Source organism: Xenopus tropicalis, chromosome 1 (assembly GCF_000004195.4).
Source record: "Xenopus tropicalis strain Nigerian chromosome 1, UCB_Xtro_10.0, whole genome shotgun sequence".
Classification (NCBI taxonomy): Eukaryota; Metazoa; Chordata; class Amphibia; order Anura; family Pipidae; genus Xenopus; species Xenopus tropicalis.
The window spans coordinates 205221042-205237408 of NC_030677.2; the positions used below are offsets into that span (position 1 = coordinate 205221042).

General features: G+C 49.2%; 1 protein-coding gene, 1 long non-coding RNA gene and 1 other non-coding gene across 4 annotated transcripts; 1 reads left to right on the forward strand and 2 right to left on the reverse strand.

Annotated features, from left to right (window-relative positions):
- Positions 1 to 1368: 1368 nt before the first annotated feature.
- acaa2 (acetyl-CoA acyltransferase 2) lies at positions 1369 to 9119 on the reverse strand. 2 transcript variants are annotated; one of them, XM_012964847.3, is made up of 10 exons: positions 9013 to 9119; positions 6311 to 6477; positions 6087 to 6215; positions 5217 to 5333; positions 4715 to 4862; positions 4155 to 4330; positions 3458 to 3587; positions 3025 to 3095; positions 2777 to 2931; positions 1369 to 2388 (listed from the first exon to the last, which is right to left on the reverse strand). In XM_012964847.3, the coding sequence occupies exons 1-10, from the start codon at positions 9026 to 9028 to the stop codon at positions 2304 to 2306; spliced, it is 1194 nt and encodes a 397-aa protein (XP_012820301.1). In that variant the 5' UTR covers positions 9029 to 9119; the 3' UTR covers positions 1369 to 2303.
- Positions 9120 to 10949: 1830 nt separating this feature from the next.
- Positions 10950 to 11034, forward strand: LOC116408497. The gene has a single exon (XR_004221000.1).
- Positions 11035 to 15356: 4322 nt separating this feature from the next.
- On the reverse strand, positions 15357 to 16248 carry LOC116408213. The gene is made up of 2 exons (XR_004220801.1): positions 16102 to 16248; positions 15357 to 15486 (listed from the first exon to the last, which is right to left on the reverse strand). It is a non-coding gene; the product is annotated as an uncharacterized LOC116408213 (long non-coding RNA).
- Positions 16249 to 16367: the final 119 nt, after the last annotated feature.

Genomic DNA, 16367 nt, shown 5'->3' on the forward strand with positions numbered 1-16367 from the left:
TATTCTAGTGTCCTGCCTCCTGCTGGTACCTACTATACCCCATGGTCCCTGTGTCCCACAGATGACTGCTAGAGAAATGACATTGATGGAAGCTGTAATTGGACAGATAAGGGGTGTAACTGGCAGAGCCAGTGGCATAAAAATAGGGAATTAGAAATGTATTGGCAACTCTGTTGAGTCAGGGCAGGCCTGGGGCTTTACCTGCTGGGCCAATAAAATACCAGCTGGGCAGCAATCCAAGGTATAACCTTGGCAGGGAAGGACTGGTTGGAGATTATTAGACACTTTGCAGGTTTACACATGAGACTCACTACTACATAATGTTATTAGATAAACACTGCACTGCAAACCTCCCATCTAGGGGCAGATACAGGGAACTACGAATCCAAGAAGTTTGTCCCAACAGAAGTTCAAGTTATTCCACTCGTAATGCAGGTGAGGATGCGGCTTTAGCTAATGACTGCAGAGATAGTATAGCCGGCTGAATTACTCATTATTGTCCCTGCAGCTGTTAGTCTGCAACTCCAGAATCTCCAAACCTTCAGCTATAACCTACCCCCTCTCCCGCCCCCCCCGACCCAATTCCATACAAACCAGTGGAGTTTACAGAACAAGTGTGAAATAATCACTGGCTGGCAATGGAGCATATATAAATATTTAAAGGTAGCCTCTTATAAGAGACACATAAGTAAAATGAATAGACAAATTTGAAGCATGTGGCTTATTCAATATATTTGGACCAGAGCACTTTCTGCAAAAAGTCTGTGGCCACCACTGGGCTTTCTGTCCCGGAACAAGAGTCCTTGGGGACCACCTTTGTTCCATTCCAGCTACCTCATTAATGGAAAACTGTATCAATGTGCAATTCCCACCCCACCCCCACAGTTGCAGTGTAATTGCAGCGTCAAAGTAGCAAAACACCTGATTTAATTGTGACCAATGCACCAAAATGAGCGCAGTTACACAAGTCCTGAAAACCTTCATTGTTTAGAAGTCACTTCCGGCACTTGACATGGAAACAAAGCCTGCGCCCGATTCTTAAGGACAAGTTTGCGGTTTGTGTGCAGTCATAAAAGAACCCTATAGTAAACTGAAAATTAGAACAAAACGTACATTTATTATAAGTGGCCAATAGTCACCTTTTTTTTTTTTTTTTTTTTTTTTTTTTAAATTGCACAGGTTAGGTACAATTACTTCCTAAGGTTTGTATTTTATGTCTGTGTAGTACTGTTGCTCACTGCCACTACTTTCCCCCTCCAGAGATTGCCTGCCAATGACAGGCTGCCTTCAGAACAGAGCAAGGTCTGCTTTATACGTATGATTCCCACAGCAGCAGCAGCAGCAGCAGCGGGAGGGAAACAACCAAAATATTTTCAAAAGCATAAACTTATTTTATTCTTGTGAGTGCTTGAGGGTTATAGTCAGGGATGAACCCCAGGTACAGCACGGAGCCAACACATAGAACAGAGAATTTACACTGGTAGTCTACTGGAATAAAAAGCCCTTGTTGCTAAGGCACATTGAGAGTGTTACAGCCATCAGGAGCACAATAATGATTAGTACTGCTCATTATAACATTTGTTTGCCAACAGTCCCTTGCCGAAAACAGAACATTCTCCAAAAGTGTTACCATCTCCCCCCCACACACACCCATAATAAAACAGGTAGGTAGTTTTGGTGTTATCTACAATATCTATAAGTACCTCTTAAATCTCAAGTCATTAATCTTTGCTAATTTAGCTTCACTTTCTGCATGGAGTGAATGAGTGTAGCAAGTGTATTCCAAGGTGCCTGAAACAGAGCCGATTTTTGCTTTTAAGGTAAAGGCACTGTAATAAATCCTGTTCATTTATCAGCATTCCGAAGGATGCGATAGGTTTCTGCTTATTTTCAATCCAGTAATATCAAATGCAATTTGAAAATCAACCTAAGAACAAGGAAAGAGGGGAAGCCAGCGTAGGTACTGTAACTGCATCAGCTTATAATACATGGCTAGGAATGAAAAAAAATATATATACACATGTTTAATTTCTTTCGTTAGTGCACGGGGTGTAGAAAAAGTACTTATGGACGGCAGTTGCAGACATCACGGACCATGTTTATCCTTTAGCTGTGGAAATAAGTGCCTGGTTCTTTAGCTGCACAATATGCTGTAGCAGTGCTTAGTAGATATGGCCCGATGTTAACATTCTTAAGTCCCAAAAGCAGATGGTACTAGTTTCATTACAAGCTGAAATCATGCTCATCGGATGAATACTTCAGCTAGGGTCCCTTGAGTGTCTTTTTCTCACATCCTGACTGGCTTAGGAGAGATTCTCAAGGATGATGGCAATACCTTGACCACCTCCGATGCAGGCCGATCCCACAGCATATTTGCCTCCACGGCGCCTAAATATATTCGGGGGGGGGAAAAAAATAGAAAAAAAATACAAAATATGGGTTATAGAGGTGGAATTAAACTTTATCTAACAAGGCAAAAAAACTGTGCTTTAGTCACAGGAAAAATGACATTTTCAGACTGCAGAGAGTAAAGTGCCCCTAGCAACCGACTATAAAGGGTAGCGAATAATGATTCAGTTCATTCTGAGAAGCTTAAACTGATGCATTTTCATGAACCATGCGGAGATTTATAGAAAAAAAAAAATAAGCATAAATATTAAAAGATAAATATGTAGTTATTTGAAGATGCTTTTAGGGTTCCTAGAACATATCGGATTATATTAATGGATTACATTATAAAAGATTCAGCTACATAGCAAATAATTAGGATACCCACCTCAGTTCATGTGTCAGATGAGAAATGATTCGTGATCCCGACGCTGCCAGGGGATGTCCAAGGGCAATGGCGCCCCCATTAACATTTGTCTTCTCAGGATTAAGGCCCAGGGCTTTCTCCACAGCCAGGTACTGGGCAGCAAATGCCTCATTCACCTATTTAGATAATAAGTTTAAAAATAAAATATCATCCATTTGCCTAAATTTGTCTGCAGTTGTGATAAAATCCATGCATTTAGGTGTTAATACCTCCACGAGGTCCATGTCCTGGATAGTTAATCCTGATTTCTTCAGGGCTTCGGTGATGGCAGGGACTGGCCCTTTAAAATAAAAGGCAAGGGTTAATGCACTTTAAAAAAGGAGAAAACCGCTTTGCTAGTTATACAGTTGTGCAATATGTTTGCTTATAAAATTAAACTGCATCCATTTTCCATCCTTATAATTTGGGCAGATATCCTAATTAACAGAATGTGAGAAAAACCATGTTGGCGTGAATTTTGAACCCTATAAGAGAACTGCTGCCAAAATAAACCAGATTGTTGAGCTGTGCCTGTTGCAAGGTTTGGCTATTTGGCACATAATCCTCCCGAGGCTCCTGAGGAACAGACAATGTCAGGCTCTCCTCTCTGTTACCCAAACAACACAGACTGCAAATAGATTTTGCTGAAGGAAAATTCCTTACCAAAACCCATAATGTTGGGGTCACATCCAGACGCATGATAAGCCACTATCCTCACAAGTGGGGTGAGATTGTGCTTGGAAGTTGCTTCTTCACTGGCCAATATTACGGCACCAGCTCCGTCGCATATTCCCTAAAGTCCAATAGACAAAATGGTATATTACATAGGGTAGCTGTATTTACAGGTCAGGGGGTAAGTTGGAAAGGAATAAAAACACCAAACACTATAGTTGGCCAGTTCCAGCCATACTGCCAACCACTGCTACCTGTGCCATTGGGGAAAATCTGCCAATTCATCCCATCAACATCGGCCATCTACTGACCTACTGAATCACTTGAAACCCCTTTACTGGCAATGGGGCTTGTTGTTTGGAGTGAGAAAACAACACCAGATTCATGAAGTCAGCTATAGGCCTATCCTTGTTTTAGCTTCCTGAGGGACGTGGGTGTTACATCACATAATAGGAACCAATCAATAATTCTTTCTCCTTGACCTAATGCAGTTACAATAATAAAAACAACTGACTAGTTGCTTTAGGTTACTGCACAGGGCCAGCTTTGTGTGTGAGTGCATCCAGAAGTAATTAGGTTATCCCTGGATGAAATACTAAGAGCAGCAGTGATACTCATAAAAGCTAATAAATTAAAACTAAATGTACATTTCCAAAATAAGTGCATCAAATTCCCACTGGTTTCTCACCGAGGCATTTGCTGCAGTGACCATCCCATCCTTCTTGAACACGGGAGGCAGCTTGGCCATCTGTTCCAGTGTAGTCTGCGGCCTAGGGTGCTCATCCTGTTCCATTTTGATAGTGCCTTTCCTTGATTTTAGTTCAATAGGAGCCATTTCAGCAGCAAAGTATCCAGAATCCTGAGCTGTGAAAGAGCAATGATAAAAAAAAAGTGATTTGGGATACTAGTTATGGGCATCAACTGTTTGGATTGTGCTGGGAATGTTAGCCAAAAATGTATTTTATTTCTACTGTTGGGATTCTCAGAATCAGCTATAGTATTGGATACTTCTAATTTAACATTAAGAGTGATTGTATACTTATTTTCCTTTTATTTCCCTATGCAGTGGTTTAATTATAGAAAAAGCAGACCCCACAGCAGTCGTGTAGAGAGAGGGGGCCCAGCAAGATCCCCCCTTCCTCAGAACACAACCCCACCCAGGATCCCAAGCATCCCAAGATGGCGCACTGCGGCCTCCCAACCCAATCCCCTGACCGTACTGGGTGTCTCGTAAGGCTGGAAACTTACCAGCTTTCCATCTCTGCTGTGTCTGGAAGGCGTATTTGTCACAGTCTTCCCTGGTGATGCCATATTTGGACCCTAGATTCTCCGCAGTGATTGCCATGGGGGTCTTGATGTGAGAGTCAGTCAGCCCAGCCCACAGAGTGTCTTCCATCTATATAAAAAAAAAAAAAAAAAAAAAAAAAAAAAAATTAGAGATTTATGCATTATAGATGTGCAACTCATCTAACCAACATCTTGATAATAATAATAATAATACTATTGCATAAGTGGAGGTGTGCAGCAGCTCCCACAGCCCATTATTATACAATTACTGATTATTATTATATTATTTTAAGATGCGGTTATCCCTATACAGGGAAATAACAGCCTGACATTTAGGGAATTCATTTGGAGTTTAGAGGGTAACAGAGAATACAGATTAGTGTACAGTAAAGTGTTAATGTATCTTTAGCTTTAACTGTTATCTTGCCAAATAAGAACCAAACAACCCAGGCAATTACCGCACCTTAATGTCTGCTCCCAGCTTGGTACCAAAGCGGATGTTCCGGACAGCGTAAGGTGCTTGGCTCATACTCTCCGCTCCTCCGCATATTACAATCTCGGATTCTCTGAGGGCAATTTCCTAAGAAATAACAAAAATGCATAAAGCCCATATTACTAATTTTAGCCAAAGAAGGTCTTTCCTTTCCCACAAGCAACACTGGCAAAGTAGTTGCCCATTCCTAATGTCAGCTATGGAACCTGCCTCAGAACCAGCTGCTTATGCTCAGTGTTCCAAAGTCAATTCTCTATTACCCCTACAGTAGCCAACCAAAAAGTATATATTTTATGCCATTTTTAAAGTATCTGTAGCTACAGGGCTAAAAATGTAATAATCTTACTTGGCTGCTTGACTGCTGCTTGCCAACTATAGGGCACACTAGCTAATTCCACCCTGTGTTGGACTGGGGTGTGAGAGGGGGCTGTTACCCCAGGGACCCCCATATCTCCTGAGGGCCCCTGACACCTTATATTTTGCAGTGATCGGGGAAGAGGGTGCAACAGGGATGCACAAGGGCTGGGGGCCCAGCGGGTTTTTTCTCCAGTGTCCCACTGGCCACCTGGAATTGCAATGTCTTCATAGCTGAGCCCCTGTAGGCTTCTGACTAATGAATTGCTTCCATGCCCAGTAGGAGAGGAGTAATGCTCTCATACTGGGCATGGATACATACAGGCAACTCCCACTGATTCTATGGGTAATTGCAGGTATAATGTACAAAAGCTTCCTAAGCAGAAATAATAGGTCAGTGCCATGTAAAAATGTTCTTCTGAACATAAAGGTTTATTATTACATGACCTCAGTAGAACAGATATGATATGAAATGTACTTTTGTACCTGACATCCGTTGACAATTGACTGGAATCCAGAGCCACAGAGCCGGTTAACTGTTAGTGCAGGTACAGGGATAGGGACGCCTGCCCGCAGACCTACGTGCCTGGCCAGGTAGATGGCATCGGTGGCGGTCTGGAACAGAAATTAAATATGAGATAAGATTAAATACAGTGCTCAATTAGTTTGCAGGGCTACAATGCTCAAAAGATATGATTAATGGAACCTACCTGAGCAACGTTACCAAATATCACGCTATCCACAACCTCAGGGGACACCTTCCCGGCTGCAAGGGCAGCCTTCGCGGCTATCTCCCCCAGGTCAGTTGCTGTGTGGTCTTTTAGCAGCCCCCCATATGTACCGAAGGGGGTTCTTTTGGCACCAACAACAAAAATTCCTAGTAAAAATAAAAACCAAAGAACTAGGTATGAGTTATACTGGCGCATTGCCATTTATCTGCATTTTATAGGTTATCCCTATATATGCATCCTCCCAATCCCCTGCTGCACACGTGATGTCAATAAGGAAAGGAACATCACAGTGCAATGCATTGTGGGTTATGTAGTTCCTGCATGCTGCCTGTAAACTGTGGAGAAGTTGCTACAATTTGGAACATCAGTGTTTTAGTCCCTCCTCCCTTGTCAGGATTTCAAAAGATACAGAAAGAGAAGAACTGTTTTGCAGGTAGATTTCTGCACATAAACAGGTCCATATTTACCATATAAGCCCCTGAGGGCCTGTGCCTCGGGCAGCAACTCTGAGGAGAAGGGCACCGATATGACCTTATGCAATTACTAGACAGAAGGGGGTTAACAGTACAAAAACCAGTTAAGCCAGAGCAGATAAGTAACACATGATGAGGTTGACCTTGGCAGGAAAATCACAGCACACGGTGTGCTAATCATATGAATAGGGGGCAGTGAGGCTCGACCCGGCAGGGAACAGCAAATACACACTGCATTGAACCACTTGTACCGACACTGACTAATCAGGTATATTGTCATAAAGGTTTCCCTGCACTAACGGCAATGCTACATCTGTCTGACCCAGGGCTGGACTGGGAGTCCAAATAGGCCCTGGCATTCCCAGTACCCAGAGGCACAAACAGCCCTCCCAGCCCAATAAATAGTGAGTGTCTGTGGCACCTTACAGCCCCCCTGGCATTCCCAGTACCCAGAGGCACAAACAGCCCCCCCAGCCCAATAAATAGTGACTGTCTGTGGCACCTTACAGCCTCCCTGGCATTCCCAGTACCCAGAGGCACATACAGCCCCCCCCAGCCCAATAAATAGTGACTGTCTGTGGCACCTTACAGCCCCCCTGGCATTCCCAGTACCCAGAGGCACAAACAGCCCCCCCCCCAGCCCAATAAATAGTGAGTGTCTGTGGCACCTTACAGCCCCCTGGCATTCCCAGTACCCAGGGGCACAAACAGCCCCCCCAGCCCAATAAATAGTGACTGTCTGTGGAACTTACAGCCCCCCTGGCATTCCCAGTACCCAGAGGCACAAACAGCCCCCCCAGCCCAATAAATAGTGACTGTCTGTGGCACCTTACAGCCCCCCTGGCATTCCCAGTACCCAGATGCACAAACAGCCCCCCCCCCAGCCCAATAAATAGTGACTGTCTGTGGCACCTTACAGCCCCCTGGCATTCCCAGTACCCAGATGCACAAACAGCCCCCCAGCCCAATAAATAGTGACTGTCTGTGGCACCTTACAGCCCCCCTGGCATTCCCAGTACCCAGAGGCACAAACAGCCCCCCCCCAGCCCAATAAATAGTGACTGTCTGTGGCACCTTACAGCCCCCTGGCATTCCCAGTACCCAGAGGCACAAACAGCCCCCCCAGCCCAATAAATAGTGACTGTCTGTGGCACCTTACAGCCCCCCTGGCATTCCCAGTACCCAGAGGCACAAACAGCCCCCCCAGCCCAATAAATAGTGACTGTCTGTGGCACCTTACAGCCCCCTCTGGCATTCCCAGTACCCAGAGGCACAAACAGCCCCCCAGCCCAATAAATAGTGAGTGTCTGTGGCACCTTACAGCCCCCTCTGGCATTCCCAGTACCCAGAGGCACAAACAGCCCCCCCAGCCCAATAAATAGTGACTGTCTGTGGCACCTTACAGCCCCTCTGGCATTCCCAGTACCCAGAGGCACAAACAGCCCCCCCAGCCCAATAAATAGTGACTGTCTGTGGCACCTTACAGCCCCCCTGGCATTCCCAGTACCCAGAGGCACAAACAGCCCCCCCCCCAGCCCAATAAATAGTGAGTGTCTGTGGCACCTTACAGCCCCCTGGCATTCCCAGTACCCAGAGGCACAAACAGCCCCCCCCCCCCAGCCCAATAAATAGTGACTGTCTGTGGCACCTTACAGCCCCCCTGGCATTCCCAGTACCCAGAGGCACAAACAGCCCCCCCAGCCCAATAAATAGTGACTGTCTGTGGCACCTTACAGCCCCCCTGGCATTCCCAGTACCCAGAGGTACAAACAGCCCCAGGAGGAGTTAGGGGCAGAGAAGGAGGAGTTAGGGGCAGAGAATGAGGAGTTAGGGGCAGAGAAGGAGGAGTTAGGGGCAGAGAAGGAGGAGTTAGGGGCAGAGAAGGAGGAGTTAGGGGCAGAGAAGGAGGAGTTAGGGGCAGAGAAGGAGTGCAGCTCAGGGGGGCCTTAAATGAACTTTGCTGTGGGCCCCAATAACTTTCATTCACAGTGACAGTCAATACCTTTACCTAACTGCCACCCTAAGCCACAGTAAGCATGGCTTCTTTATAACCTATACAGCCCTCTAATAGCTGCACCCAGAGACCCCCATACTGAGTGCCTGCCTGCCCCATATGCTGCCTGTACAGCTGCGCCCATTCCCCGTAGTACCCCAAGCCCCAGGTCACACACAGGGGTGCGTCTGTAGGCGCCTCAGGGCCACCCTTACCTCTGAGCAGAGCCATTGTACTTTGCTGCTGTCACTCTCACAAGGGAAGGTCACACAACACTAGCCCAGCCTGCCCCACTTCCCATTGTCATAGCCACGCCCCGGGCCCGCCCTCTCTCCCTTATACGGACACCTTGCTTCCCGGGGATTCCCGCCCTCTCCCCTTCCTGACCCGATTCCCTCACTGAATGCTCCGCCTACTTTACTTTATATGGGCATCTACCCTACCTCACGGCATCGGCTTACGCCTTCTGCCTGCACTTTCCACCAATCACATGCCCAGCCCCTGTGCGAGCCCCTCCCACTCCAACCTTTCCCCTACTTTCTAAATAGAGCGCATTCTGCGATCCCATCACCACCCGCGGTCTAGCTGCCGTCCAATCACCGTATAAATCCTCCTGTTCCGCTTTCCCACTATCACTTGCGGCCTGTTTCCTGCGCAATCCCTTTCGCTTACAGTAGCGCTGCGCTGGCGGGCTGCCGGTATCTGTAGGGAGTGCTCGGTCAGGCTTCTGGGCCGCAGGCTAATGGGGGGGGACGCGGTGTAGGAGGGAGCTGTTGGGGCCGGGGAATGCGGCTGACGGAGCTTTGGGGCAGATGATGGGCTTCGAGTCGCTTACGGAGCTTCGAGTTCCAGCATCGCCTTCCTAACGGAGCCTGCGGAGGATTCTACCCATTAGGGCTCTACCCATTAGACTGGGGGGGGGGGCTCTACCCATTAGTCTGGGGGGGGGCTCTACCCATTAGTCTGGGGGGGGGGGGCTCTACCCATTAGACTGGGGGGGGGGGCTCTACCCATTAGACTGGGGGGGGGGGCTCTACCCATTAGACTGGGGGGGGGGGCTCTACCCATTAGACTGGGGGGGGGGGCTCTACCCATTAGACTGGGGGGGGGGCTCTACCCATTAGACTGGGGGGGGGGGCTCTACCCATTAGACTGGGGGGGGGGGCTCTACCCATTAGACTGGGGGGGGGGCTCTACCCATTAGACTGGGGGGGGGGGCTCTACCCATTAGTCTGGGGGGGGGGCTCTACCCATTAGTCTGGGGGGGGGGCTCTACCCATTAGTCTGGGGGGGGGGGCTCTACCCATTAGTCTGGGGGGGGGGCTCTACCCATTAGACTGGGGGGGGGGGGCTCTACCCATTAGACTGGGGGGGGGGCTCTACCCATTAGACTGGGGGGGGGGGCTCTACCCATTAGACTGGGGGGGGGGGGCTCTACCCATTAGACTGGGGGGGGGGGGCTCTACCCATTAGACTGGGGGGGGGGGCTCTACCCATTAGACTGGGGGGGGGGGGGCTCTACCCATTAGTCTGGGGGGGGGGGCTCTACCCATTAGACTGGGGGGGGGGGGCTCTACCCATTAGTCTGGGGGGGGGGCTCTACCCATTAGTCTGGGGGGGGGGGCTCTACCCATTAGTCTGGGGGGGGGGGCTCTACCCATTAGTCTGGGGGGGGGGGGCTCTACCCATTAGACTGGGGGGGGGGGCTCTACCCATTAGTCTGGGGGGGGGGGGGGGCTCTACCCATTAGACTGGGGGGGGTGGGCTCTACCCATTAGCCTGTTGCCCTCTGCCCTTCAGTCTCTGCCACTTTGTTCTGCTGAGAAGACTTTGCGTTTTGCGGCAGCGACACTGCAGCTTTATGACTGGTATGTATGTATGTATATCTTTATTTATAAAGTGCTACTTATGTACCCAGCGCTGTACAGTAGAATACATTAATACCCCCAGCTGGCAGTGTAACTATAAGGATCATGCTGGCATGGCTCTGCCCCAGTAATACCCCCAGCTGGCAGTGTAACTATAAGGATCATGCTGGCATGGCTCAGCCCCAGTAATACCCCCAGCTGGCAGTGTAACTATAAGGATCATGCTGGCATGGCTCTGCCCCAGTAATACCCCCAGCTGGCTGTGTAAGGATCCTGTTGGTACCTGGTCAGGGATGACTAGCCCACTGCGCAATCTGAGTTCAATTGAACGATAAGGAAGACACAGTGCTGCTTAATAGTCTGAGACCAGAAGGGACCCAACCTGCTCGTTAGCTGTATTATCCTTCTGTCTGTCTGTTTGCTAATTACAGTGCTGGACCACAGAGACCTTATCCGCACACCCTCTCTCTCAAAAGTTATTTTGTCCGGTGCACACTGCTAGAGGGATCGGCACCCTCCAAATACACTATAGCAAGAAAAAAGCATATGGCACTCAGGACTACAAACAAGGGTAATACCCTTTTAAAAGTTTATTGCGGAGGTGCAACGTTTCGGGGCAATGTGACCCCTTTATCAAGCATGATAAAGGGGTCACATTGCCCCGAAACGTTGCACCTCCGCAATAAACTTTTAAAAGGGTATTACCCTTGTTTGTAGTCCTGAGTGCCATATGCTTTTTTCTTGCTAATTACAGTGCTGCACACACAGCTCATCAGGGATAGGGAGAGGCCCCGGGATAGGCTGCTGCCCATACACCAATGTCTAATCTAAATGTGATACCTGCACAGGGACTATAGGGCTTGGCTTCCGGCCTGCACCTCCAATATCCTTTCTCTCTGTATGTGGGGGAAATATAAGAAAGGCTTATGTGGGGGACCATTGGCACTACAAGGACCATCAACTTTAAATTATGTTCTTCACCTCAGAGTTTCATGGCCTGTATAAAATTATCCAGCCTGCAGCCTTGTGCCTTTATATGGGCACAGAACCTCTCAGTGACTGCTAATATCCTTATCATTTACAGTAGGGGGTACAGTATCCCTTATAATACATGAGTGATACTCAGAGTTCCCTGTATAACTCAGCCTGCAGTCTTGTGCCTTTATATGGGCACAGAACCCCTCAGTGACTGCTAATATCCTTATTTACAGTAGGGGGTACATTATCCCTTATAATACATGAGTGATACTCAGAGTTCCCTGTATAACTCAGCCTGCAGCCTTGTGCCTTTATATGGGCACAGAACCCCTCAGTGACTGCTAATATCCTTATCATTTACAGTAGGGGGTACATTATCCCTTATAATACATGAGTGATACTCAGAGTTCCCTGTATAACTCAGCCTGCAGCCTTGTGCCTTTATATGGGCACAGAACCCCTCAGTGACTGCTAATATCCTTATCATTTACAGTAGGGGGTACATTATCCCTTATAATACATGAGTGATACTCAGAGTTCCCTGTATAACTCAGCCTGCAGCCTTGTGCCTTTATATGGGCACAGAACCCCTCAGTGACTGCTAATATCCTTATCATTTACAGTAGGGGGTACATTATCCCTTATAATACATGAGTGATACTCAGAGTTCCCTGTATAACTCAGCCTGCAGCCTTGTGCCTTTATATGGGCACAGAACCCCTCAGTGACTTCTTTTGGTCTTTTTGCAAAAATCAAGCATGGCTTTATACAGTATTTTGGCTCATACGTGTCGTCAGGAAGAACTGAGATCCCAGGGATTACTTTGTTTCCTGTGTGCACCAGTTGGGATTTATATACCTTATAAAAAGCCCCCAACAGTAGGTAACAACAAACACTGCACTCAGTAGTCTTGTCAGATACTTACTTGTGTTTTCTGTCCTGTATATCTGTGTGTCAGTGTGTGTGTGTTGCCTTTTATGTTCCATTGTGAGTTCTGGGCAGATAACAAACCATGAGTGTTACTTATGGAGCTGCCAATGTTCATTGTATTTTTTTCTCTCCCCAGGGCCAGTGATCCTGCCTGGAACAAGGAGACGGGGACATGAGACCCCTGTATGGAATCCCCGAGTCACTTGCATATTGCCATTTACAGGGGTTGTGGCTGGATCCTTCCTCCTGGCTGATGTCGATCTAAACTCCCAGCTCTCTTGCTGCTTCTGTATGTGGCCCCTCTGAGCCAGCAAGCCCTGTATCCCTGTGCGTATTGTGCCCCTACTGCCCCTCTGAGCCAGCAAGCCCTGTGCCCCTCTGAGCCAGCAAGCCCTGTATCCCTGTGCGTATTGTGCCCCTACTGCCCCTCTGAGCCAGCAAGCCCTGTATCCCTGTGCGTATTGTGCCCCTACTGCCCCTCTGAGCCAGCAAGCCCTGTATCCCTGTGCGTATTGTGCCCCTCTGAGCCAGCAAGCCCTGTATCCCTGTGCGTATTGTGCCCCTACTGCCCCTCTGAGCCAGCAAACACTGTATCCTTGTGCGTATTGTGCCCCTACTGCCCCTCTGAGCCAGCAAGCCCTGTATCCCTGTGCGTATTGTGCCCCTCTGAGCCAGCAAGCCCTGTATCCCTGTGCGTATTGTGCCCCTCTGAGCCAGCAAGCCCTGTATCCCTGTGCGTATTGTGCCCCTCTGAGCCAGCAAGCCCTGTATCCCTGTGCGTATTGTGCCCCTACTGCCCCTCTGAGCCAGCAAGCCCTGTATCCCTGTGCGTATTGTGCCCCTCTGAGCCAGCAAGCCCTGTATCCCTGTGCGTATTGTGCCCCTCTGAGCCAGCAAGCCCTGTATCCCTGTGCGTATTGTGCCCCTACTGCCCCTCTGAGCCAGCAAGCCCTGTATCCCTGTGTTTTGTGCCCCTCTGAGCCAGCAAGCCCTGTATCCCTGTGCGTATTGTGCCCCTACTGCCCCTCTGAGCCAGCAAACACTATCCCTGTGCGTATTGTGCCCCTCTGAGCCAGCAAGCCCTGTATCCCTGTGCGTATTGTGCCCCTACTGCCCCTCTGAGCCAGCAAGCCCTGTATCCCTGTGCGTATTGTGCCCCTACTGCCCCTCTGAGCCAGCAAACACTGTATCTCTGTGCGTATTGTGCCCTTCTGAGCCAGCAAGCCCTGTATCCCTGTGCGTATTGTGCCCCTACTGCCCCTCTGAGCCAGCAAGCCCTGTATCCCTGTGTATTGTGCCCCTCTGAGCCAGCAAGCCCTGTATCCCTGTGCGTATTGTGCCCCTACTGCCCCTCTGAGCCAGCAAACACTGTATCCCTGTGCGTATTGTGCCCCTCTGAGCCAGCAAGCCCTGTATCCCTGTGCGTATTGTGCCCCTACTGCCCCTCTGAGCCAGCAAGCCCTGTATCCCTGTGCGTATTGTGCCCCTACTGCCCCTCTGAGCCAGCAAACACTGTATCTCTGTGCGTATTGTGCCCCTCTGAGCCAGCAAGCCCTGTATCCCTGTGCGTATTGTGCCCCTACTGCCCCTCTGAGCCAGCAAGCCCTGTATCCCTGTGCGTATTGTGCCCCTCTGAGCCAGCAAGCCCTATATCCCTGTGCGTATTGTGCCCCTACTGCCCCTCTGAGCCAGCAAGCCCTGTATCCCTGTGTATTGTGCCCCTCTGAGCCAGCAAGCCCTGTATCCCTGTGCGTATTGTGCCCCTACTGCCCCTCTGAGCCAGCAAGCCCTGTATCCCTGTGCGTATTGTGCCCCTACTGCCCCTCTGAGCCAGCAAACACTGTATCTCTGTGCGTATTGTGCCCCTCTGAGCCAGCAAGCCCTGTATCCCTGTGCGTATTGTGCCCCTACTGCCCCTCTGAGCCAGCAAGCCCTGTATCCCTGTGCGTATTGTGCCCCTCTGAGCCAGCAAGCCCTATATCCCTGTGCGTATTGTGCCCCTACTGCCCCTCTGAGCCAGCAAGCCCTGTATCCCTGTGTATTGTGCCCCTCTGAGCCAGCAAGCCCTGTATCCCTGTGTATTGTGCCCCTACTGCCCCTCTGAGCCAGCAAGCCCTGTATCCCTGTGTATTGTGCCCCTACTGCCCCTCTGAGCCAGCAAGCCCTGTATCCCTGTGTATTGTGCCCCTACTGCCCCTCTGAGCCAGCAAGCCCTGTATCCCTGTGTATTGTGCCCCTACTGCCCCTCTGAGCCAGCAAGCCCTGTATCCCTGTGTATTGTGCCCCTACTGCCCCTCTGAGCCAGCAAGCCCTGTATCCCTGTGTATTGTGCCCCTCTGAGCCAGCAAGCCCTGTATCCCTGTGTATTGTGCCCCTACTGCCCCTCTGAGCCAGCAAGCCCTGTATCCCTGTGTATTGTGCCCCTACTGCCCCTCTGAGCCAGCAAGCCCTGTATCCCTGTGTATTGTGCCCCTCTGAGCCAGCAAGCCCTGTATCCCTGTGTATTGTGCCCCTACTGCCCCTCTGAGCCAGCAAGCCCTGTATCCCTGTGTATTGTGCCCCTACTGCCCCTCTGAGCCAGCAAGCCCTGTATCCCTGTGTATTGTGCCCCTCTGAGCCAGCAAGCCCTGTATCCCTGTGTATTGTGCCCCTACTGCCCCTCTGAGCCAGCAAGCCCTGTATCCCTGTGTATTGTGCCCCTACTGCCCCTCTGAGCCAGCAAGCCCTGTATCCCTGTGTATTGTGCCCCTCTGAGCCAGCAAGCCCTGTATCCCTGTGTATTGTGCCCCTACTGCCCCTCTGAGCCAGCAAACACTGTATCCCTGTGCGTATTGTGCCCCTCTGAGCCAGCAAGCCCTGTATCCCTGTGTATTGTGCCCCTACTGCCCCTCTGAGCCAGCAAGCCCTGTGTCCCTACTGCCCCCATACAGAAAGACAAAAGGGATTGATCAATGCACATTCCCTGGTCCTGTTTCATAAGTAAATTGTCTATTAGTTTCATGCAAGTGCATACCGTATATTGACAAGAAACAGGGGTTTTTAGTTACAAAATTATGATCATAAGATTGGTAAGCCACCTCTCCTCTACAAGCCGCAAGCGGGGGAGGATTTGGTCTGGGGAACCAGGCAATCTCTCTCTATATAAGCAAAAGGCATGGGAGTGACTAAGCCCTCTGATTCAAACCAGCCCCCAGGTCAAGAATGGCAATAGTGCACGGGAGTGCCAGCCTTTGAAAAATATGACCAGAGGTAAATAGATAGGACCACCATACGGGGTTTACCTTGACGTGGTATGGTGGCTTACCAATCTTATGATCATAATTTTGTTTCTTGTCAATATACTGTATGCACTAGCATGAAACTAATAGACGATTTACTTATGAAACAGGGGACCAGGGAATGTGCATTGATCAATCCCTTTTGTCTTTCTGTATGTTTGTAGTTAATTTGGCCAGATCAGTTGCACTTCCATTGTATTTGTATACTTTATTTAGCCTTGGAGTGCTCCCACAAACTCTTTTTGTGTACCTACTGCCCCCATGTCAGTGTGCACTCTTAGTATTCCCCCATGGGTTTAGTATTGGCTCAATGGGCAGGGCAAAGGCCGGTACTCTGGAGAGAGACTCTCATGTCCATCATAAACTGTCAACTCTGTGTCCTTAAACCTAATTGGCAGCTTATTGGCCCATATATGGGGCCCAGCAACCAGCCTGCCAGATTGTGACAGATATTTTTACTGAATAAAAATCTCATGGTCTCTAAGGTTCCATTTTGTTTTACTTGTGACAAAATAA

Coding starts and splice junctions, on each gene's coding strand:
- acaa2 (XM_012964847.3), bottom strand. Junction 6,216..6,310: donor TATTTGGTAACGTTGCTCAG/GTAGGTTCCATT, acceptor TTTCTGTTCCAG/ACCGCCACCGATGCCATCTA. Junction 4,331..4,714: donor ACAGCAGAGATGGAAAGCTG/GTAAGTTTCCAG, acceptor GCTCTTTCACAG/CTCAGGATTCTGGATACTTT.